Source organism: Rhinolophus sinicus, chromosome 5 (genome assembly GCF_057876585.1).
Source record: "Rhinolophus sinicus isolate RSI-liver-muscle chromosome 5, RSI-T2T, whole genome shotgun sequence".
Lineage (NCBI taxonomy): Eukaryota > Metazoa > Chordata > Mammalia > Chiroptera > Rhinolophidae > Rhinolophus > Rhinolophus sinicus.
In genome coordinates this window covers 94,636,874-94,661,088 of record NC_142505.1, presented here as the reverse complement: position 1 = coordinate 94,661,088, position 24,215 = coordinate 94,636,874, and the positions used below count along the sequence as shown (strand labels likewise).

Below are 24,215 nucleotides of genomic sequence, written 5' to 3'. Positions count from 1 at the left end.
GAGATACCTCCATATTGTTTTCCATAGTGGCTGCTCCAATCTGCAATCCCACCAACCGTGCACAAGCATTCCCTTTTCTCCACATCTGCACCAGCACTTGTTGTTTGTTGATTTATTGACGATAGCCATTTTGACTGGGGTGAGGCGGTATCTCATTGTGGTTTTTATTTGCATTTCTCTAGTGGTTAGTGAGGTTGAGCATTTCTTCATATGTCTGTTGCCATCTGTATGTCCATTTTAGAAAAATGTCTCTTCATGTCCTCTGCCCATTTTTTAATTGGGTTGTTTGTTTTTTTGGAGTTGAGTTGAGTGAGTTTTTTATAAATTTGTGATATTAACCCCTTATCAGATATATCATGGGCAAATATCTTTTCCCATTCAGTAGGATCCCTTTTTGTTTTATTGATGGTTTCCTTTGCTGTGAAAAACCTTTAGTTTGATGTAATCCCACATGTTTATTTTTTCTCTTACTTCCCTCGCGCGAGGGGCTATATCAGTAAAAATCTTACTCCGGGTAATGTCTGTGAAGTTTCTTCCGATATTTTCTTCTAGGAATTTTATGGTTTCAGATCTTACATTTAAGTTGTACTCCTTTTACTTTGTTCCTTTTCTTGTGTGTCTGTACTGTTGTTGAGAGCTGTGTCTCAATTTGGTCAATTGGCAACTCAGTGAGCTACCTTCCTGCTACTGAAGCTCCTTGCTGACCATGCAGGGCACACTGAGGAAGAGGGGGAACATGAGGTTGTAAGAGCTTGTCATGAGGGGTGCAGTGTGGATGAGACACGGTTCTGTGACGTTACCGCTGTCTGTCCCACGAGCTGGACCCAGGCCAGAATGGAGGTTGCTTCCCACACCCCCGCTTTGGAGGCTGTCGGATCGTAACTGGTGCTGATTTTGACGTTAATCAGTTCAGTACCCCTGCCCTGCCTCCTGCCATGAGCCAGTTCTGGGAACAGGCAGTTGTCCTGACTTAGTCAAGCATGTAATTTCCAATACGTGGTAGCGTTCACTAACTACTATCCGTGACTCTTCCCACCCCTTGTTCTATATAATTCTTTGGCACCTGTCAAGCAGTGTGGGGATCTGTTTGTCTGCAGTCACCCAAGAGGAGCCTTGCATGTAAGTTTTGCTTAATAAACCTGTTCGTTGCCAGTCCGGAGTGGCCTGCTTTCCTTGTCAGTCTCTCTCCTGCCCTCCTCTTATGGATGTAGATTTTCAGTTTTGGGGCCTTTCCCTGGGTCTGTGTGTATGAACACCAAGTGTGGTCCAGACTCTGTTTCCCGACACATTCTCCTAACATCGGTCAGTAATGTAGTGTGAGATATTCCTTCCCATAGCATGACGGTGAGGCCCAGTGATTCACATTCTGGCTTAATTCCTGCTAATAGAGAGCTTGGCCATACAACTGAGCTCGGGGACTAACCACTGTGGCTGCAGGGCAGGAAGTACCTTGCACTCACCAAAGGCCAGTGGACTGTCACCCCCGAGGCCAAGAGTAAGTGTGCTTCTATCATTGAAAGCCTGGCCTTTGCTCTGGGCTTCCCCCCACTGAGCTGCCTCTGGTTTCCTTCCTGTCTGCTCCCCCATCAGCTGTGTGAGCGTCAGGACTCAGTTGGACTCTGTGTGGGAAAGAAGCTGGGAAGAGGGGCTGCTTCCTAGGAGGCTTTGCCTGCCTGTTGGAGCCCTCCACCACCCTGAGCTAAGGGAGGCCTGAGCCCATGCGTGGTCTCTCATCCCCAGCAGGGCAGGCTCATGTGATTCCCCCAGTCGGGAAGGAAAAACTGTGATCTGAGAATGAATTCAGACCTGCTCCCATCCCATGTGTTGCAGGGCACATCAAGCAGTGTGTTTTCTCTTCCCTTTAGGCTGCTGCCATCATGCGTCCTTGGGGAGCTGTCACAGGCCTACTACTACTGTGGACAGGTGAGTGGACAGGTGGGCTGGGAGGTGGAAGCACTGCGTATGGGGCAGTACAGGGGGTGTGGGTGTGGGGGAGAAAAATGGATGCTCTTGGGCTTTGTTGGCAGGTCCTGAATGTGTCAGCTGGTGAGCCAAGAAGCAGGCTGAAATCTTACTCCAAAGAAATTGCTTAAATGCTATGAATCACCAAATCGATGGCTAAGTGCACGAGGCATAAAGCATCACACTTTGTCATATGCTGCCATTTGTGTTGAAACTAAAAAGGGGGTGGGTAAAGAGCTGGGCGTGCATGGGCTTCTCAGGTGTATGTAAGAAATAGTAACAGTGTTGTCATGGGGTGGGAGGGGGATGGAGAGAAGAAATGGGGATAAGAGGCAAAAGAGACCAGTCTTTTATTGTGCAGCTTTGTTGTTTTTTCTAAAACATGTGCAATGATTTCTTTTAAAAATAAGTTATTTTAATTCAAAACATTCTATGAGATAGGGGAAATTTTAGGAATAGACACTTCCTAAATTTTAAAAAAACACAATAATCGCTAGAGGTGGGATTATGGGGGGAATTCACTTCTATTATACTTTCATAACTTACTTTTTATAATTAGCATATTATCTTTGTAATCCAAAAATGCTGTTAGACAAAATTAAATAGTAGAATCCAGTGTGAAAATAGAGTCTTGTTTTAGGTAACAATGAGCATATTATTTGCAGAGCATTTCAGAAACTCACAGCCCCGTCCTCAATAGATTAGTTGGTGAATCTCAGATTTTATTTAATGACCTGAGTGCACTTGGCAATATAGGATTTTTATGCCATGCCCCCAGGCCTGAGTTTTTGTTTTAAGTGGCATAATTTAGTGCTTGATGGAATATTCTCCAATTCTCTTGTTTCACGAGGGGAAGTGGGACTTGCTCAAGTGCTGGCTGTCATCATTCACTCATGAGAAGGGACACCTGCTTGCGTGTTTTTGGACAAACCCTAAGGTGCATGAATGAGACTTAGCTCCTGGAATTATTGGACACTCACTTTCTAAAAACTGATCTCTGAATAGTTTATTCGATTTCTTTCAGCCAACAATACTTTAACAAAACATTAGCTCTGCTTATTTTTATGAGATGACTTCATTTGCCATAGCAATTTTTAAGATTGCAATAAAAGTGAAAAATTAAAACTTTAAATGCAATGGAATTTTTTCAAAGGTATTTCAACTGAGAATGATTAGATCCAGGGGAGGGCAAAAGCCATGTGTATGTTTTACCTACTCAATATGCAGACACCTGTCAAACAAAGAATGAAATACACGCTTATGTATTACTGTGGTGTCATTTGCTCAAACGTTTTGGAAAGAAATTTGAGAAAAAGAGACGGAAAGTATTTCTGCCCTTTATCCCGATTATTTATCTTTTAGAAATCTATCCCATTAGGAAACAATCCTAAATACAGAAAAGAAGTTTAAATTGTGATTTATATAAAAAAAACAGAAATGTTGATAAGGAGGATATTAACATAGAAAAATGCTTCTTATAAAATTTTAAAATTCAAGTTACAAAGCGGTATGATTATAACCGAAATAAACTGTATGAAAAGGCAAAAGTGAAAATAAATGTAAAATTAAAATGTTGAGGCACCATGCTCTGTTTTGTCTTTATTGCAGATGCTGTGGTGTCCCTGTCCCAGGTACGAGTGAGTGGAGTGGTGGGTCAGCCCGTTACACTGCCCTGCACATACTCCACAGCTGGCGGTGTCACAACCATGTGCTGGGGCCAAGGGCCATGTCCATGGTATCTGTGCTCAAATCAGCTCATCAAGACTGATGGACACCGTGTCGTCTTTCAGAGGAACAAGCGTTATGAGCTCAACGGACCCATTTCTAAAGGGAATGTGTCTTTAACCATAATGAATGCGACCCAGGCCGACAGTGGCACGTTTTGTTGCCGTGTGGAGCTCCCAGGATGGTTTAATGATTTGAAAGTCAACATATTATTGGAGATGAAGCCAGGTGAGTTTGTCTTTTGTCTTCCTTTGATCACTTCAGGTGGGTGAACGGAGATATTTACTGTTTAGTAGTGATTTTGTCTTCCTTTAACAGTGAAAGAGGAGGTTCCTACAATCTTGTTTATTTGTATAGAATGAAGTGTTGTTTTTAACACTGTAGATTAGAGGAGTTTCCCAGTCAGCAAACTAGCTCTTAAAGTTATGCTTCAAAAATGATAGTTGGTTCATTGAAAAAGCATTTGCTGCTCCATTGTGGAATATAATGAACATATTCATCAAGCTGAATTTATTTTATTCAGCTTAAACAACTGCCCCTTTTCTCTGAGATGATATGTTAGAAGTTTTATTAAATGACCTGTCTTAACAATTTAAAACTAATATGAATTTTTAACATAGGAAGTAGGCAATTTATATATAAGATATGATCCAGTAGATACATCACCAACTTGAACAACTGTCAACTCAGTCTTATTGCATATACTTTGTGTAAGCCTAGGTTGTTCCACCCCACACTCTGCTCTACTTTGGACTTTTTGAAGCATATCTCACCTCATATCCAACACTGCTTATTTGAACATTAAAATGGCCCTTATTGCAGTAGGAAACATTTGCATCCCAATAACTGTTCACCATTTGCTTTTGAGATTTTCATGAAATCCAGAAATCTGGGAAGTTTACATTTCTTTACTCTTAATGTGAACATCCTAACAGTCTTACCATTTGATAAAAGAAGTAGGTTCTTGAGCATTTCCTGGTGTCTGGCCCTCTTCTTAAATCTCTTTCCATTTAGATCTCAGATTGACAGTAGAATCCACTACCTGTGTCCTCAAGAAGCTAGGTCTGTGTGTGTGTGTGTGTGTGTGTGTGTGTGTGTGTGTGTGTTTTAAGTGATACTGTATTTTTCAATTTTGGAACTTAGCTCTTTTATGTAAGCAAGTAAGATAAGGTCAATCCAGATGGAGAAAACAGTTGACACTGGGGAACTATATCAGGGAGGCAATTCAGGGAAGCCCAAAGAAGCTGGGGAGATAGAGTTCTGTAGACAGAGGTAAGGAGGCAGTATGTGAATTAATTTTTATTTCATCTTTTTGGAGCTGTAAATTATTTTGATGGGGCTGAATTAAAACAAAATGATATAGAAAGGAATCAGTATGTGATTTTTATAGTGTTTACCAATCCTTTAATAGGCAGGTATTTACAGGCTACTGCTCCATGCAGTGGGAAGTATGTTGTGGAGGAAATCAGGAGTTCTATGGAAAGGACCTCACAGGGTGATTTGATCATAGATTCCTAACTGGGCAGGTCACAGTGGATAGTCACACCCCAGGCCTACAACTTCTTTACTAAAAGGTTTCTCTTTGCCTTAAGCCAGCCCTGTCCATTGTATCTGTGCATGTAGGTGAACACACCTTTGAAATGCTCCCTTTCAAGCCCTTCCTTCTAACACCTGACCAAACTTTCAGACCCCTCAAAAGAACACAGAATCTTAACTACACCCATAATCCAATCCCATTTGCTTCTTCCCATCTTCATGTACTTCTCCTTAAATTCCCTACTCAATCTCAAATGCATAAAAAGAAACTGCAAACTGTTATTCTCCAAATCTTTTATCTCAGTCTGTTGACATCTTGCTTTCATGAGTATCCTCAGTATCCTTAGAGCAAATACATTTTTATATAAATTCTCTACAGGTTTATAACTTCTTACACTGATAACTAAGCCAAAATGACTCTTTTTAATAACCCGTTCTTTGCATAAGTTTTCTTGCATTTTCACAGGCTGAATTTACTCTTCACCTTCTTTTAGAGCTTTTCCTCACCAGCATCTTCCCTTACAATTTCCTGGCAACTTCCAGAGAAAATATTTTACACTGAAGAAAAGTTCATTAGACCATCTGATAAGGTTTCCTCCTCTTGGTCCTTACTTTGATCAGAATTTTTGAAGACTTGTTTTTTCCTATAGATAGATTTAAAATTGGAAGTAGGAGGTTATATTGCACTCATTAAAGACTCTGACTACACCCTATATAGAGGTCAGCAAATTATAGCCCAGGGACCAGGTTAGATAGTCAAACAAACCCACCACATGTTTTTTAAATAAAGTTTTATTGGAGCAGTCATGCCCATTCATTATACTCTCTCGTCTCTGGCTGTTTTCACACTGACAGAGTTGAGTGACTGCCACTGAGACCATAAAGCCCCCATAGCCTAAAAAATTTACTGCTGGCCTTTTACAGAAAGTTCACCGGCCTCTGCTTTAGACTAATGCCCTGCATGTAATAGACACTCACAAATATTTGTTGAAAAAGTTTCATCTTCTTCAAGGCAAAATGGGCTCGATTCCAAATTGAGTTGGAGCTCTCAGAAACAGGAGCTTTCAAACCAATTATCTCCTATCCAAGGGTTTATTTTTTTTTCATATTTAGTAGAGTAGAGATTTAAGGAAACTTCTTGCAGGAGAAAAAGTTGCCTGGTGAGGAAAAAAGGACTCATTGTTGAATTAGTCCTCCGTTGATCGGCTTTTGTGTCAGGCACTGGGTTTGGGCTTAATTCCAGTTTCAGCTCTCTCTCTAGGTAGCTCTGCCACCTTCCGTAAGTTGTTTGGAATCCTACACCACCTCTGATTAGGGAAAGAGTCAAAGTTATTACCTTTGCTCTAGTCGACTTCTAGCCCAGTGGATATATTGTCAGGGTGAACTAGCATATGTTAGTGGGTGTAAGTTCATCCTCAGTTAGGTTGGAGTTTCCATGGGAAGGTACCCTGAGGACTGACTGAACTGAATGCTATTTATTTGGTAAACATTTTTTACCTGGAACCTGTTGTTTAAGCCTTAGTCATTCACCACTGAGAGGACTAAGACAGGTCCAGGCTTTAGGCATTTTCTGTACCTCATGGTTGTTTATGAAGACATACAAAGCTGACAGGCATGGCTGGTCTTTTCAAATTGCTTCAGAGCAAATCCTTTTTACCTCTGAACCTCTGGAATAAATACATTGTAATGCAACTTTTCCCTGGGCAAGTCTGTTTTCCGCCCTCTCCTGTCAAATAATAGTTGCCCAATGATGAGAACTCTGGGTTCAGGTGATATTAGTGCCCAGTTCTGCCTGGGGTGGGTCTCTCATTGGTTGAGTTGACGTACAGGCCCAGCACACAGCTCTTATTTCCTGCCGCTTGATTCATCCTTGCTTTCCTGTTGATTTCTAGCTCCACCTAAGGTCACCAGTGTTCCAACATCACATCAGGTCTCTACCTCTGCTCCTACAACGCCAGCATCCACGCAGAAACTCCAGACAGGTAAAGTCATGTGTTTCTGAGCTCAGAGGCCTTCTAATGAGAGGATGTAGACCGCCCAGGGCATTGTGTTAAGGCGGAAGTACAATCTGGGGTAAGGGTTCTTCCCTGGGCTCCCTACATCGCATCACAGGATCTGTGAATCCCTGTCCCCTATTACCTGCACCATTTGTACCTGTAAGCATTTCAGAATGATGGGACCCATAGTTTTTTAAAATGGGATTCTCAAATGTATTCATTATTAGCCAACCAACCCCAGACCACTGTTCTTTAACAGCTTATGCGAATGGTGTGAATTTAGCCCATTGAGCACAGGTTAATGAGGAAACTATAGGGAATGCCAGAGAACAGGGTTCAGGTTCATGAGATTCTGTCCTCATGAGGCGCTCTGACTAGGAGATTCTTTAGTCCACTCTGCAGTTGGGCCCTCCCCTCCAGGGTAAGATTTCAGTGAGATTAGTATTTACTCTATCTCCTATGTAGGAATCATGTTCAGTCATTTACAATAATTATATCACTTAATTCTTATGACAACCCTATACATTGCAGGTATGATTCAATCCTATTTTATAGTTGTGGGTACTGTCAAGTAGTTACATCACCAACTTTAACAATTGTCAACTCCATCTGAGATTAGTCTTCACCTTCTGTTAGAGCTTTTCCTCACCAGTATGTTCCCCTATAGGCTGCTTCCTGGAGAAAATATTATGTACTAAAGAAGACAACTTCATTAGACAATCTGATAAGGCTTCCTCCTCTTTACTGTTCCCTATGATCCTTTGATCAGATTTTCACATGCTTGCTTTTTCCTCCATATTAGTTTTAAAACTGGAGGAAAGGATTGGACTGTACTCCTCCTAAAAGCCTCTGACTATACCTTTCATCAGGGTCAGCAGACTATACCCCATTGCCAGATGAGATTAAGAATAGGGCCACCACCAGTGTTATAAATAAAGTTTTATTGGAACAGCTATACCCATTCATTATTCTATCATGTCTGAGATGGCTTTCACACTGACAGAGTTGAGTAACTGCCTGAGACTGTAGTGCCCCCATAGCCTAAAATGCTTATTATCAGGCCCTTTAAAAAAGTTTGTGGAACTCTGCTGTAGACTAATACCTTGCATGTAATAGACAATCAGCAAAAGTGTTTTTTTCAAGGCAAAAAGTGGCTCTATTCCAAACTGAAAGGGATCTTACAAAAAAGAGATTTTAAGCCAATGCACCCCATCCAAGGATTTTCTTTTATAGTTAGTATAGTTAATATATGAGGGAACTTCTTGTAGGAAGAAAAGGTGCCTGCTGAGAAAAAATAAAACAAAAGCACATTTTCGATTCACTGCTTTGTTGATCTGCTTTTGTGCCAGGCACTGGATTTGAGCTTAATTTTACTTTCAGCTCTCTCTCTCTGGGTAGCTCTGACACCTTCTGTAAGTTGTTTGGAATCCTACCCCACCTCTGACTCTGGAAAGAGTCAAAGTTATTACCTGTGGTCTAGTCAACTTGTAGGAAAAACTATAAATCATCTGTTGGACCCAGCATACGCCAGTGGGTGTGAATTAATCCTCACCTAGGGTACAGGTCCTTAGGGCGGGTACCCTGAGATTGTCCTGAATACTATTTATTTAGTAAACATTCTACCCTGGGACCTGTTGTTTAACTTTTAATCATTCACTACTGCGAAGACAAAGACAGTTCCAGGCTCTAAACTTTCTGTACCTCATGGATGTTTGTGAAGACATATAAATCCAACTTGACTGGCTTGTCTTTTCAAAGTGCTTCAGTGTAATTCCAGGATATCCTTTTTCATCTCTGAACCTCCCAGAATATATACCTTCAATGCAACTTTTCTTTTTGCCAGCCTGTTTTCAGCCCTCTCCTGTCAAATTATAGTTGCCCAAATGATGAGAACTCTGGGTTCAGGTGATATTAATGGCCAGTTCTGCCTGGGGTGGGTCTCTCATTGGTTGAGTTGACGTACAGGCCCAGCACACAGCTCTTGTTTCCTGCCACTTGATTCATCCTTGCTTTCCTGTTGATTTCTAGCTCCACCTAAGGTCACCAGTGTTCCAACATCACATCAGGTCTCTACCTCTGCTCCTACAATGCCAGCATCCACGCAGAAACTCCAGACAGGTAAAGTCATGTGTTTCTGAGCTCAGAGGCCTTCTAATGAGAGGATGTAGACCACCCAGGGCATTGTGTTAAGGCGGGAGTACAATCTGGGGTAAGGGTTCTTCCCTGGGCTCCCTACATCGCATCACAGGATCTGTGAATCCCTGTCCCCTATTACCTGCACCATTTGTACCTGTAAGCATTTCAGAATGATGGGACCCATAGTTTTTTAAAATGGGATTCTCAAATGTATTCATTATTAGCCAACCAACCCCAGACCACTGTTCTTTAACAGCTTATGCGAATGGTGTGAATTTAGCCCAGTTGAGCAGGTTAATGGGGAAAATATAGGGAATGCCAGAGAACAGGGTTCAGGTTCATGAGATTCTGTCCTCATGAGGAACTCTGACTAGGAGATTCGTTAGTCCACTCTGAAGTTGGGTCCTCCCCTCCAGGATAAGATTTCAGTGAGATTAGTGTTTACTCTGTCTCCTATGTGAGGAATTATGCTCAGTCATTTACAATTATTATATCACTTAATTCTTATGACAACCCTATACATTGCAGGTATGATTCAATCCTATTTTATAGTTGTGGGTACTGTCCAGTAGATACATCACCACTTTAACAATGGTCAGCTCAATCTTGTTGCGTGTGAATCATCATGTAAGCATATGTAGTACCTCCTCAACCTTTGCCCTAGTTTGGAATTTTTGAAGCATATCTCACATCATATGACAACATTGTTTGTTTAAAAGTTAAAATGACTTTATCTTAATACAAAAACATTTGCTTCTTAATAACTCCTTACCAGTTGCTTTTAAGAATTTCATGAAATCCAGGAAACTGGGAAGTTTGCACTTTTTCTGTCTTGATGTGGACATCCTAATATCCTTATCATTTGATGCCAGAAGTAGGTTCTTGGGAATGTCCTGGTTTCTGCTCTTCTTAATGAATCTTTTTCCACTAAGGTCTTACATTGACAGTAGAACCCAATACCTGTGGCCTTAATGAGCTCTGTCTCTATTTTTCTTCAATTCAGAGAAACTTGATTTTGTAACCTCCCAACCTTTAGACTTGGCTTAATTCCCTTTATGATGGTGAGTAAGATAAAGTCAATTTAAATGGAGAAAACAACTGAGTCTGTGGAAACTATCTGGGAGGCAATTCAGGGGAGCCCAAAGACGCTGGGGAGATAGTATGTTATAAACAGACGTGAGGAGGTAGCATGTGGAGAAGAGATCATGATTACAACGTTTTTGGAGTTGTGAAATTATTTTGGTCGGGCCTAATTTTTTAAATAAATAACATAGAATATAATAAGTAGAAGGCTTTATAGTGCCTACCAGTCCTTTAATTGGTGGGTGTTTCCAAGGCCACTGCTCTCTCCAGTCGGAAGTGGGTCCATAACTGAGCCAAAGTGACTCTGTTCCTGCAATTACCAATTCTTTGCTTAATTTCTCTTGTATTTTTCACAGGCTGAGATTAGTCTTCACCTTCTGTTAGAGTTTTTCCTCACCAGTATCTTCCCCTATAGTTTCCTGGCTACTTCCTTGGGAAAATATTATGTACTGAAGAAGAAAACTTCATTAGACAATCTGATAAGGTTTCCTCCTTTTTATTGTTCCTTATGCTCCTTTGATCAGATTTTTGCATGCTTTCTTTTTCCTCCATATTTTAAAATTAGAGGAAAGGGATTAGACTATACTCTTTGTAAAAGCCTCTCACCGCACCTTAAATCTAGGTCAGCAAACTATAGCATCAAGGTCTGGATTATATTCAAACCGCATGTTTTATGAATAAAGTTGTATTGGAACAACCATAACCATTCACAATTCTATCTTGTCTGTGACTGTTTTCACACTGACAAGAGTTGAGCAACTGCCACTGAGACCGTAGCACCCCCACAGCCTAAAGCACTTAAAATTGGGCCTTTGAAGAAACTTTGCTGAACTCTGCTTTAGACTAGTGCCTTGCATGTAATAAAATAAACCGGAAAAAGTTTTTTTCCAAGGCAAACATTGGCTCTATTCCAAATTGAATTGGATCTCTCACAAAAAAAGAGATTTTACAGAAACAGTCTCAGAGACACAGAGGAAAAACTGAGGGTTGCTAGATGGGGGCTGGGCTGGGTGGGGATAAGGGGGAAGGTGAGGGGATTAGAAAGCACAATCGGTAACCACAAGGTTGCCACAGGGATACGAAAGACAGTTTGGGGAATGGAATGAACAACGTTGTAAAGATTTTGTAGGGTACCCGATGGACACTTGTCTCGTTAGGGAGATGACCTCAGGGATGGTGTAGATGCCCGATCACTGCACTGTACACCTGAAGCTGAAGCTGAATAATAATGAATGTCAACTACAATTTTATATATATATATATATATATATATATATATATATATATATATGGTTACAAGAAGCAGAGTACAGCATTAGGAATAGAAACATTGGAAATGTAATTCTCTGTGCGATATCAGAGGGGTAATAGATTGGGGGCGGGGGATTGTCACTGTGTGAGGGATATAAATGATAAATGTCTAGCTATTACATTGTTTTGTACACCTGAAACTAATAAAAAAACAAAAACCACACACACAAATAATATCTAGTTAAAGGTACTTATTGTAACAACAAAGAAATTAGTAATTGTTGATACTATGTGATAAATAGAATGCTAAAGTGAAACCAAAAAAAGAGAGATTTTAAACCAATTTACCCCTATCCAACGATATTCTTTTATAATTAGTATAGTTAATATATAAGGTAACTTCTTGCAGGAGAAAAGGTGCCTGGTGAGAACAAATGTACACATTGTTAATTCACTGTATCATTGATCTGCTTTTGTGCCAGGCACTGTGTTTGAGTTTAATTCTACTTTCAGCTCTCTCTCTGGGTAGCTCCGACACCTTCTGTAGTTGGTTTGGAATCCTATACCACCTCTGACTCTGGAAAAAGTTGAAGTTATTACCTGTGTTCTAGTCAAAATTATAAATCCGGGTGTGATCCAGCATATCCTCGTGGGTGTGAGTTCATCCCCATTTAGGGTGTAGGTCCCTTGACAGGGTACTCTGAAAACTGACTGAACTGAATGTTATTTATTTGGCGAACATTTTAGGCCTGGACCCGCTGTTTAAGTCTTAGCCATTCACGACTCAGAGGCCTAAGGCATCCCCAGGCTCTAGGCGTTTTCCCCACCACACACATGATTATGAAGATACAGGAATCTCACAGGCATGGCTGGCTTCAGTGCTAACCCTGGGTAACCATTTTTACCGCTGAGCCTGCTGGAATATATGCTTTTTGAATGCAGTTTCCTTTTTACTGACGTGTCCTCAAACTCACCATGTCACAGTCTAGTAAACCAAAGACAAGACTCTGGGTTCATGGGTGATTGGTGCGCAGTTTTGCCGGGGGAGGGTTTCTCATTATTGAGTTGATGTACAGGCCCAGCACACAGCTCTTGTTTCCTGCTGCTTGATTCATCCTTGCTTTCCTGTTGATTTCCAGCTCCACCTAAGGTCACCAGTGTTCCAACATCACATCAGGTCTCTACCTCTGCTCCTACAACACCAGCATCCACGCAGAATCTCAAGACAGGTAAAGTGATGTGTTTCTGAAACCAGAGGCCTCTTAATGAGAGGATGTAGACCGCCCAGGGCATTGTGTTAAGGCGGGAGTACAATCTGGGGTAACGGTTCTTCCCTGGGTTCCAAACTTGGTCTCCACAGGACCTGACAACCTCCTTCCATATTACATGTAACTTTTTTTTCTTTAATTGGGGAAGGGGAACAGGACTTTATTAGGGAACAGTGTGCACTTCCAGGACTTCTTTTTTTTCCAAGTCAAGTTGTTGTCCTTTCAGTCTTAGTTGTGGAGGGTGCAGCTCAGCTCCAGGTCCAGTTGCCATTGCTAGTTGCAAGGGGCACAGCCCACCATCCCTTGTGGGACTCGAGGAATTGAACTGGCAAACCTTGTGGTTGAGAGCCCACTGGCCCATGTGGGAATCGAACCAGGAGCCTTCGGAGTTAGGAACACGGAGCTCTAACCACCTGAGCCACCGGGCCGGCCCTACATATAACTTTTGTACCTATTAGTATTTTCAGAGTGAGGGGAGCCATACTTTTTAAAAATCAGATTTTCAAGGGGATTCACTGTTAGCCAAAAACATCTTCAGAACACTGATCTTGGACATCTAATGAGGATGAGGTGAATTCATATCAGTTGAGCACAAGATGATGAGGAAATTAAAAGGAATGCCAAAGAATCAGGGTCAGATTCATGAGATTCTGTCCTCACAAGGAGAGCTGAATGGAGATCCTTTAGTGCCCTGTGAAGTCAGAGCCTCCACGCAAAGACAGTATTTCCTCGAAGTTATCACATACTGTGTCTCCTATGTGGCAAGGATCATGCTGAATGGTTTATAAGTATTAGATCACTTAATTTTGATGACAACCCTAAGCATTGGACGTGTGATTCAATCGTATTACATGATTGTGGGGACCCAGGCATAGGGTCTGAGTGCACTGTTGAAAGGCATATGGATAGAAGGTGTTTGAGTCAGGATTCAGTCGCCATTAAGTTGACTTTGGGCTGTGGTGATAACTACTGGATCGTGCCTTCTGTCAGGAGCACTGAGGCTATGTTTGGATGAATTTGTCCTGATCTGACATCCTCCCTGAAAAAGACTTTATATAATTAGCCTGGCTTCCCATAGCAGTCAGTGACTTTACACAGTTTTCATCATTTACTTTATTATGTAGCAGAGGGACTGAAAAAAATGCTATTTATACTGACGACAAAGTAAAGATCAGATTTAAGGATTTCAGGGATTTAGAATGTACAGGCTCCATTTTCAATTCATGATTCACACTTCAAATTTTTGATATTTAAGAGTTTAGGTTTAATAAAAATGCAGAAATATTTAGCTCATAGGTGGAGAAATAATTTGGCATTTTGAAAACCAGTTTAGGTTTAAAACTTCTATTTCCAGGATTACAAAGCAACTTTTAGTGAAGATTCTACAAGACTCTAATACTTGTTGACCCCTTGAGGTGGCCCTGGATTCTGAGGAACAGCAGAGATGTCACAACCTCTTAGCCAGAAAAATCTGAAGGAACATACTGATTTTCCTTAACTTCCATCAGACCTGGTGGATATTTAGCTGGGAGGGATTTGCAGCATTTGGGCTCTGAGCTTAGTTTGAAGAGAGGGCTTGAGGTGAAACCTAGGATTTTAGAGCCATAAAAGTTTGTAAGAAAAACAGCTTTGTTCCGGGCAGCTGGACATACTAGAGAATCTATCTACTTTCTCAATATTGATTTAGCTTCTCTATACTTAGATTGACTTAGTTTGCGCCTGCCAAAGGGTGTGGATTATTGGTCTTTGTTTCATGAACGTACATACGTTTTGACTTCTTTTAAGGAGAGATTCAGAAGAAAAGTGTTGGTTTTCATGTCTGTGTGAAATCCTGGAAAATACTAATTGCATTATTAATTGAGTTGAGTTTTATCCTTATCCTGATAGTTTCCTAAGGAGTTTGAGTTTAGAGTTGAAGTTTATATTACAAGACTGAGATGAACACTGGAGCTAATTCAATGCAGAGACATTTATGTTTACATCCACTCCCTCCCTGAGGTCAGTATCTCTAATAGATACTAGTTGCCTAAAATATTATGGAATGGGTGGATATAAGGTTGTAGGAGCAAGGAAAAAAAAGAAGATACCCACAAAATCTCACACTTGAGAAAGAAGTTAGGCTCAAGAAGACTTTCACATAGAGCTAAAAACTTCACATAGACTTTAGAAAGTTTTTACTTTCTAAAGAAAGCCACATCCTGTTACAGGTAGACTGTAAGTGGAAAACAAGGAGACAGTTCAGAATATGAAAAAGGATGACGTTGAAATGTGAAGACTATGGTGGGAAAGAGGGAACAGAAAGAACAATGAGAGGCAATAAAGAAAGCCCAGCTTCGAGAATTCTTGTCCAGCCAGCACCACTAATTTGCTCCAAAATTCTGTGGTGCTCTAAGGGGGAGGAATATAAAGAGGCTAGTGACGTACTATGCATGGAAGGTGAGATATCTGATAGAAAATGAAGCAGTGCTTTCAAGAAAGCAAAGGGGCACGTAGCCCTGGGTTGGAGAATTCTTAGTGAAACTTTGGGTGAGTAACAGAAGATGAGTCAGATAACACAGGAAATTAGTCTTACTAAAGGAGTGACCGGAATGCAACCTCAGAAGGAGCTGGGGTCAACGTTTACCGGGAACCTCAATTTGGGGGCTGTGAATCATTACCGAGGCTAATATTGAGCAATATATACACCTTGAGGAGACTTCAAGGAATTAAATATAGTGAGTATGTATCCTGTGCTGGTCCATATGTTCATGTCTCCGGAAAGATGTCTAGATGGATAATCGGGAATTCGACTAAGGCCAGAAAATCCAGATTGGGGTTGATGTGAAGAGGGGAGGGCAGATTAATGCAAACTCCCAGGGCCTGTTCCATGAAAGTGAAAATGTCAATTGTATGGATAAAAGCTTAGTTGGGTGACCTACAGCAGATGCCCTGTTGTGGGCTTTATACATTTAGGGGAATCCTAGGAGTGTGAAAATTGTGAAATAATTCTGTCTATAAATAACTATCCAGATCGTTATCTAGATGAGATTTATTCCTGGTAATAAATAGGTGGTAGTGCAATGCCTCAAGGTCAGCTTTGAACACATTTCTAATAAAGAGTGAAAGTAATTCCTGATTCTAGTTTTGATGTCTGCTTTTTTTGGAGGTATGGGAATTTTTGTGTAGAGTTGGGACATTGCTCTTTCATTCTTTTCATTCCAGATACTACTTCATCTTCTCCAATGATGACAGTAGAAACTCAGCCTATCACAACACAGGAAACAAATACAAGCAGCTTACCAGTGAACCCTTGGCTAACAGGTAACTTCATTTTCTTTCCTGAACACCTAAGGCATTCAGTTTTCACAATCATTGACATATTGTGAAGAGCACATATTCTGGAGTAAGACAGATCTGACCTCGCCTGAGTGCCAGCCCTGGCCCCTTCAATCAGATATGTGACTCGAACAAAAGTTTTACCCTCTCTGAATCTGTTTTCATCATTTGTAAAATGAATGGAAGATCATTGACCATGCAGAGTCCTGTGAGGATTACATGAGATGAAGAACGTGGGACACAGTTATAAGGTGTAAGTGACAGATACGATTGCCACTATGAGTGTCACTTGGAAGTCTTGAGAGCATATACCTGAGCAGCATAGGTGGCTTGTAAGATTGGGGAACATCTACAGGCATAACGCCATTTTTCTAAAACAAATGAACCAGTTTTGTCTCCAAACTTATTACTTGGTTTGTTCTGTTGGACCAGAGCCATCAAACAATTAAATCGAGTCAAACTGCTCAACTGTGTTTATGTTCCTTCTCAGCCCCAGAGCCTTAAATATTAGCAGGAGGCTTTTCTGCTACCTTGTCAGGCTTGCAAAAGGACACTTTGTGACGGGTGATGACACCCACGCTGACATCAAAGAGGCACGCCCCATTGAGAATCGGCCATTCCCCTCCAAAAAGTCTTCCCCACTCTGGGCAAGTCCCACATGATCTCTAGTCTTTCAAAGTGTGAGATTGACTGGTCTTTCCTGTGGTGGAGAAAGGTTATACTGATTCCTGCCATCTTTCCCAGCTACCTCCTGTTACCCCTGGTGGTAAGTGTGGAGAGTGTCACGTGCTGAACCCCTGTGTAATGCAGAGTGGCTATGTATGCTTGTCTTGTGCTGCATCCCACAAAGGTGAAACCTTGCAAGACTCCCCCTGTGTGTGACTCAGCGTACTCAGGAGCTGCCAGTCTGTAGGGGGCCACCCCATGGCCTACCTTTGAGAATCATTCCCGCAACACAGTTAATTTAAAATGGACCTCCAGTGAGGTTCACAGAGGGACCCATTCTGGTGGGATTAGATCATGGTGACGTGGTTATGAAAATGGAATCTGTAGTGCGATCTGTTTCAAGACACATAAACAGAGAAAATGGATAAGAACATGAGGTAACAGCAGTAAGAGCAGCTGCACCCACACTTTTAGGGGGTGTGAGGAGGTAGAAAGTAGGAGTAGGGAATCATTCTCTAGAATGTCCTGTCACTAATACCTGGACAAGGTAGAGCTTTCCAGGGTGAAACAGACTTGGGAGCAGCTGTGTTTCCATGGCCTTCGACAGCTGTCATCTTGGCAGTGTATCTGAGGCTCCGGAACCAAATCCTCTCTGTGCCCAAGTCAGCCTTCACGGGCTGAGGCCTCTCAGAAGCGAAGAATGTTAGGGCTAGAAGGGATTTGGGTTGTCATATGGCCTGCCACACACTTGACAGTTTATGTGCCAGGAATCTGTCATATGTTATCTCATTTAATGTTTTCAAGGCAGCCCTTATTTATTGCCATTGCCAGACTGGGGAGGCCCTATAGTTCTGTTTTGGAGACAGCTCCCGATTTCACTGCCAGTTACTAGCTGGGTGCCCATGGACAAATTGTTGCATTCCTCACTGGATCTTTATGCTGACTGAAGAGTATGATTTTTGGAAAGTGCATCGTTAGTTTTCTTGCCCCCACTGCTTCTTGCATTATAACATCGTAATATTGAGTAATAGCTGATAGTTATCCTGTATGGTGTTAAGTGCTTTACATGCATCATCTAATTTCATAACGTTATGAGATGGGTGATGTTGATAGCTTGTAATTGTAGTTCAAGGTTACCCTAGGTAGAAATAAATAAGTATGTGTACAAAAGACCTTGATCATGGTCACCTTCCTAAGGGACATTGTGAACACCAAACTCAAATTTCATCTGAGTCAAGTCCATGCTGTCTTTAGTGCATCATGCCATTCTGTACCTGAGGGACTTATTTAATGTCATAATACAAGTCACAAAGATAGTCGAAACTATAGATATTACGTAAGCCTAGATATGGCCTTATGCTAAAGGTAGTCTCTGAATGAGGAAAATGTAAACACAGAAATAAAGTAAAGATATTGGGGGATAGGGCTATTTTAATTTCATCACTATTGAGTTGGTTTTTTATGGCTTTGTCAGTAGTTAGGGAATTTCATTTCATGGGAGTGCCATTTATGTTGTCATTATAAGAAGGGGCTCTTGTCATTTATAGGAGGTGGAAACTTGTGTAAATATTCCAGGTCTGTTTCATCTTCTGTAAAATGGGATTAAGGAAGTTGAAAGATGTAATGTGTTTAGTATATGGTAGATACTCAGTAAAAAGAGAGTTCTACATTTGACCTACACTTGCCGAGCAGGGTCAGTGATATAATAACAAAATACGTATTTCAAAGCACTATGAAAACGTGAATACTCAAAACTAAGGAACAATATCACTTTATATTAGGATATTAGGTAGTATAAAATATACTTGTGGCTGGTATATGCATAGCACATTTTCTGCAGTGCTTCTGGATCCCTATCGAGGCACATTGGCACATTACGTAGGAGTGAAATGCCACCTGGTTTAGATATCTTAGTACACTGTACTTACGTTTTGAATGTAAAGCCAATGTATTGTCCATACTGAGTAGAGTAGTTTGATCTTTAGATGTGCATATGGTCTCTGTGCCCTCATTGACAGGTTCTTAGCTGGCATGAAAATACTGATTACCTACCTTTAAGTGGCATTTTTAACCTGGTTTCAAGAATAGCCTCTATGCCCCTGAAATTGGAGGTAAAACTTTGCATGTAATACATTTTTTCCCATAAAGATGTAAAAAGGGCATCCATTTTCACAGGGTCCATGACAAAATGGTTAAGAAACACAACTTATAAGATAAATTATTAACATTAGTACCTCGGTGTAACCCTTGCAACGCCTGCCTTATTTGGCCAGATGATTATTCAACTTTTCCTTCACCACCAGAGAGCAGTGTGAATATCATTACTGTCTGCAGGGAGTGGTCAATGTTTTTTGCAATTCTGATTGCTCTTCCTTTTTGTTGAGCAGATGGGAATGGCACTGTGGCGGAGCCTTCAGATGGCGTTTGGGAATACAATAAAACTGTAAGCATGTTCCTTCCTATCTTACTAGTCAGATTCGCTTGTATGTCTCCCTGGAAGCAAGTTAGTATTTAGTAATAACTTCTGTGAGACTAGCCCACAGATTGGTTCTTTGCAGTTAAAAGACAAAGAAGATAAGATAAGAATCTGTTCCTTAAATAGGGATGCTTTAACTCATTTGTAAAGTTCATACATATCTACATGTAGACCAGTTTGTTAGAGATGCTGATAAATAATATTTTATACACACACACACACACACACACACACACACACACACACACACACACCACACATTCACACATTACAGACTTTCTCCTGGCCAAAAATTGGAATAAGAAGAATGAACGAATTTAAGAAGAGTGAGTTAGCATAACACCCCAGAAGACTTCAGTTACCATTAAGCGAATGCCGTGCTTTGAGTTACTGTGGTGGCATGGAGGACCATGCCAAACAAAAATATTATGCAAGTGAAAGTGTATTTGCTTAAACATAGGCCCACTACTATTCTTTTCCAACCCAATTGCCATCCTGTATAGAAACTTTTTTACTATACTCTAACCTCTCCATAGGTTGATTTATTAAGGTATTAATTCTGTTTGCATGTGGTGAGACATGATAACACGACCATAGTAAGAGAAATTCAAGCTCAGACAAAATGGGGTGTTTAGGGTCAGATTACTTTTTATTTTTAACCTTAGTTCTAATGAGAACACTACATTGGAGTGATATGAGATATGTTAACAACTTGTATGATGTGGACGCTGATTGATCTGATGGATGTGGGCTGAATTTCTGCATCCCTTCTAAATGTCAGAACTGCCACTATGTAAATGATTATTATATTGCTCTATGGCCAGAAGTATGCTGAATTGAAAAATCACACATTCTGAATGGTGAGCTTGTTCTTGACCTCAGTTATCTGTAGGTCAGGTATGTTTAGTAACAAGTGGAAGCAATTTTGAAGCAAGTTCATAATAGGTAGTAGCAAAATTGTGAGCGTTTTGTGCCTTGATTCTGAGGATGTCAAGATGAAAGCACGCAGCATATATTTTGACCCAGTAGGTCAACTTCGTGGACTCTCTCTTAAGGAGAGAATTGAACAAATACATGAAGATGTATGAGAAAAGATGTGTATTTGTGCTATTTGTAATCATGGAAATATTATAAACAACCTCAGTGTTCAATAGTAAGGGCTTAATTATTTAGTCTGATAAGCAGGTCCTAATATTGCCATTAGAAATGTCATCACTTGTTTTACAGAGTTGTACCCTGAAATCTATGAAACTTTGCTAACCATTGTCAGTCTAATAAATTTAATTAAAAAAAAAATCATTATTGTAGTACATTTACTGTCATGAGAAGACGGTTACTACTGATTATTAAATGAAAAACTATCTTAAAATAGTATTTGTACTATAGTATATCCTGAATATAATATTTCTGTTAAGAAAAAACACTAAGAAAAGAATTCTAAAAGACTACATAATAAAAAGTGGTAACAATGGGTGTTTCTGGATGTTAGAATTATGGTTGATTTTTTTTTTCTTTATGCTTAGTTCGACATTCTGAAATGAACATGAAGGTTTTTTTTCATTTTTTTTGTTAGTTTCAAGTGTGCAAAACAATGTAATAGTTAGACATTTATCATTTATACCCCTCACTAAGTGATAAACCCCTCTCCCAATCTACTACCCCTCTGACATCGCATACAGCCGTTACATTTCTACTGTCTATATTCCTAATGCTGTCCGCCACTTTTTGTGACTACGTATGAACATGCAGTTTTATGTAATATATAATATATATATTTTTAAAAACGGAAAGCGAAGCCTCCTCTGGTAACCCCGTGTTCCATCTAAGCTCTTTACCCCCCATCTGTAAGGTAATACCAACATAGCTTCTCCCTCTCAGCTAGTGGCCTTTCCCTTTTTAAACAAGGAGGGCTCACATACTAAATTCCTCCCCTTATATTCCTCATCGTGTTTTTCAGGAAGTACCTAAAAGTACCTTTCCCAAGGACCCTATTTAGTTAGTAGTTGACAGACAACAGAAACAGAGGTTCAGAGATGGTAAATAATTTGTCCCGGGTCCTACAGCTAGTAAGAAAGAGAACCAGGATTCTGACTCCAGAGATTAAACTACTTTGCAGCAAGAGGCTTTATCCTTCTCTCTGATCTTCTACTTCCTTTCTGTTCAAATAACTTCCCTGTGGGATTTCTGGAGGATTAGAGCTAAAGTAGGTAACGGGGCCTAGCATAATCCTTGCCATATTTTGAGCTTATTCTAGGAGGTGCTGATCCCTTATGAATTGTATCAGGAGAGTTAAACAAAAATTTGCATTTACACCCAGTTGCACAGCATTTTAAGTTAATTGTTGATCAGGGCTATGTCTGTGAGCAGCTCATTTCAAGTCCATTTACACAGACATAGATAGAGTCTTGAACTATAGTTTAAAAAGTGAGGACTGTATTAAGGACCAAATTCAATAACTGAGCGCGTTCAGATAACATTAGATGACATCACCATGTCAACTGATATATAAATAAAAACGTTTTCTTCTTTGTTAATAAAATAGGATGTATTTATGGGGAAAATACAGATTTTTAAAAATACAGGTAATTTACCTATAGTAAAGAATACCTTTTGAAGTGTACAGTTTGAGCTTTGACAAATGTATACCTATGTAAATACCACTCCGAGCAAGATGTTAAATGTTTTCATATCCTCAAACATATTGAATTTCAAAATGTCTTAGAATTTCACCATAGTTACAACCTCAGATCCTTCGGTCTTACCCCTCATGATCTAGAAGTAGCCAAGGGCCAATAAAGATAAATTTGTCTGAGTATATTATTTTAGGAAATGTTTTCACCCATAATTCTAACAAGATGCCTTTTCGATCTCCTGATGTTTCCTTAGCACGTGTGCCCGGAAGAAAAGGAATGGATGACCACCAGTGAGGCACTCTGCATTGGAATCTCCATTCTCGCTGTGCTATTGCTCACTATTTTGGCTGCCATCATTACCAAAAGTAAGTCCTGTCAGGAATGTGCGTAAAAGAACAGAGTGAGGGTTCTAGGGCCAGACTGCCTGGGTTCAAGCTGGTCCACACACTGCAATTTTGATTTCATGTAACTTCTCTGTTTCATAGCCTGTTGTTCTGTTTTTCTTATAAGTATTAACCCATGAAAAAAAATGAAATTTAAATTCTCCATAGGAGATATTAAATATAAAGAAATAAGAGTTTGTTGGGTAGAACTGGAATTTGGAAGACAAGAAACCATTATACTATGTAAGGCTTGTTTGCTCATCTTTCTCCTGTCCCCTCAAAGCCCAGTTTTTGTTCCCATGAAGGATCATATTGTTGAGTGTTTTACAACACTCACTTAACTGAAGAGGCAAACGACACATTAGAAGGGAAATAGATTTCAGGGGTAAAGGTAGAAAAAGGGTTTCAAAAAGCAGCCGTCCACCATTTGTGTGTGTGTGTGTGTGTAACTGGCCTCCATGAAAGAACCACAATCATCCATTAAAAAAATGAAATCTAATAATTAATAATTGCATTAAAGTAAGCTGGGCGATGTGTGTGAATACACTGAACCATTAATGAACATGAGATAGTTTGCACTAAGCAGCTTGTTTGGGTTGTACGTATTCAAAATGAATTACCTGAAGTTACCAGAGAAGAGCCTAGTCTGTTTTTTGTTTTGTTTTGTTTTCTTTCTTTTTTAAACATTCTTCTAAATTTATTTTTTTCAGGCTCTGTCTCTGTATTAATTTTGTTCATGTTAAAGTAATAGCAGAAGTAATATACCGTGTTTCCACCAAAATAAGACCTAGCCAGGCCATCAGCTCTAATGCGTCTTTTGGAACAAAAATTAATATAAGATCCGGTCTTATTTTACTATAAGACCCGGCATAATATAATGTAATATAATATAATATAATATAATATAATATAATATAATATAATATAATATAATGCTGGGTCTTATATTAATTTTTGCTACAAAAGACGCATTAGAGCTGATTGTCTGGCTAGGTCTTATTTTTGGGAAACACAGCACTTGTTTAGAAAAAGATCTCATGAACTCTTTGGCTGACATGTTTAATTTTCTTTTTAACTCCTCCTCCATTTAGAATATTTATGCACAAGAAGAAAGGTGCTGCAAATACGGTAAGTTTAAAGGGTTTGTGTCAATGCCTTTTGATGTTCCTCTTCTAATAAAAACCAAGAAAAACTCTTTCTCTGTCTCTTGCTGCTGAACTCTCCGTTTTACACCCTGGATCCTGAAAAATCTAGTTTGAGTGCTTCCATTGATATCCACACCTTTTGGTGACATTGTTAGCTTTCTTTATTCCCCTTGACTTATGCCAAAAACTACTACAGAAAATGCACCTCAAGCCTAACCTCTTAGAGTAAGGGAACTAAATCACAAATTTTGTTTGATGAAACATCCAGATGACTTGTTTGGTTTATTCTTGATTCGGGGCTTTGTTTATTGAATGCCTGTTGTATTCCAAGGAGATGAACAAAACAGACAGAAGACATATAAGCAAATCAACAGGGTCCTTTCAGTGCTTCCAGAAGAATAGTGTGGGGAATGAGGAGCAGGGTAAGGGGCTGTGTGAGTGAGCCCTGAAGGAGCAGAAGGCCGCTCTGCAAAGACTGGAGGAAGACAAGACAACTCCAGGCTGAAGAAATGCCAAAGACTGTGGTGGCGCAGTGCGTCCCCACAGGTCCCCCATCCCCAGTTCACCCCCAGCCTGCTCTGCTCCTTCACATGGGTTATCTGGCCTCACAGGCACGTGCATTGACCATTTTTGTAATCC

General features: G+C 40.2%; 1 protein-coding gene across 6 annotated transcripts in view; it reads left to right on the top strand.

Moving 5' to 3' along the window:
• The window catches only part of LOC141567296 (hepatitis A virus cellular receptor 1 homolog), a 41,651-nt gene that overhangs the window by 14,938 nt on the left and 2,498 nt on the right, over positions 1-24,215 (top strand). For 2 of the 6 annotated variants that reach the window (XM_088798751.1, XM_088798750.1), the window contains exons 3-11: positions 1,866-1,923; positions 3,571-3,915; positions 7,116-7,205; positions 9,249-9,338; positions 12,830-12,919; positions 16,160-16,258; positions 19,327-19,382; positions 22,302-22,413; positions 23,523-23,559. In XM_088798751.1, the coding sequence (XP_088654877.1) occupies positions 1,878-1,923; positions 3,571-3,915; positions 7,116-7,205; positions 9,249-9,338; positions 12,830-12,919; positions 16,160-16,258; positions 19,327-19,382; positions 22,302-22,413; positions 23,523-23,559 (965 nt within the window). In that variant the 5' untranslated portion in view covers positions 1,866-1,877. Of the gene's footprint in view, positions 1-1,042; positions 1,120-1,865; positions 1,924-3,570; positions 3,916-7,115; positions 7,206-9,248; positions 9,339-12,829; positions 12,920-16,159; positions 16,259-19,326; positions 19,383-22,301; positions 22,414-23,522; positions 23,560-24,215 lie in introns of those variants that run through there. The other 4 variants (XM_088798753.1, XM_088798755.1, XM_088798752.1 and 1 more) reach the window with 4 other exon arrangements.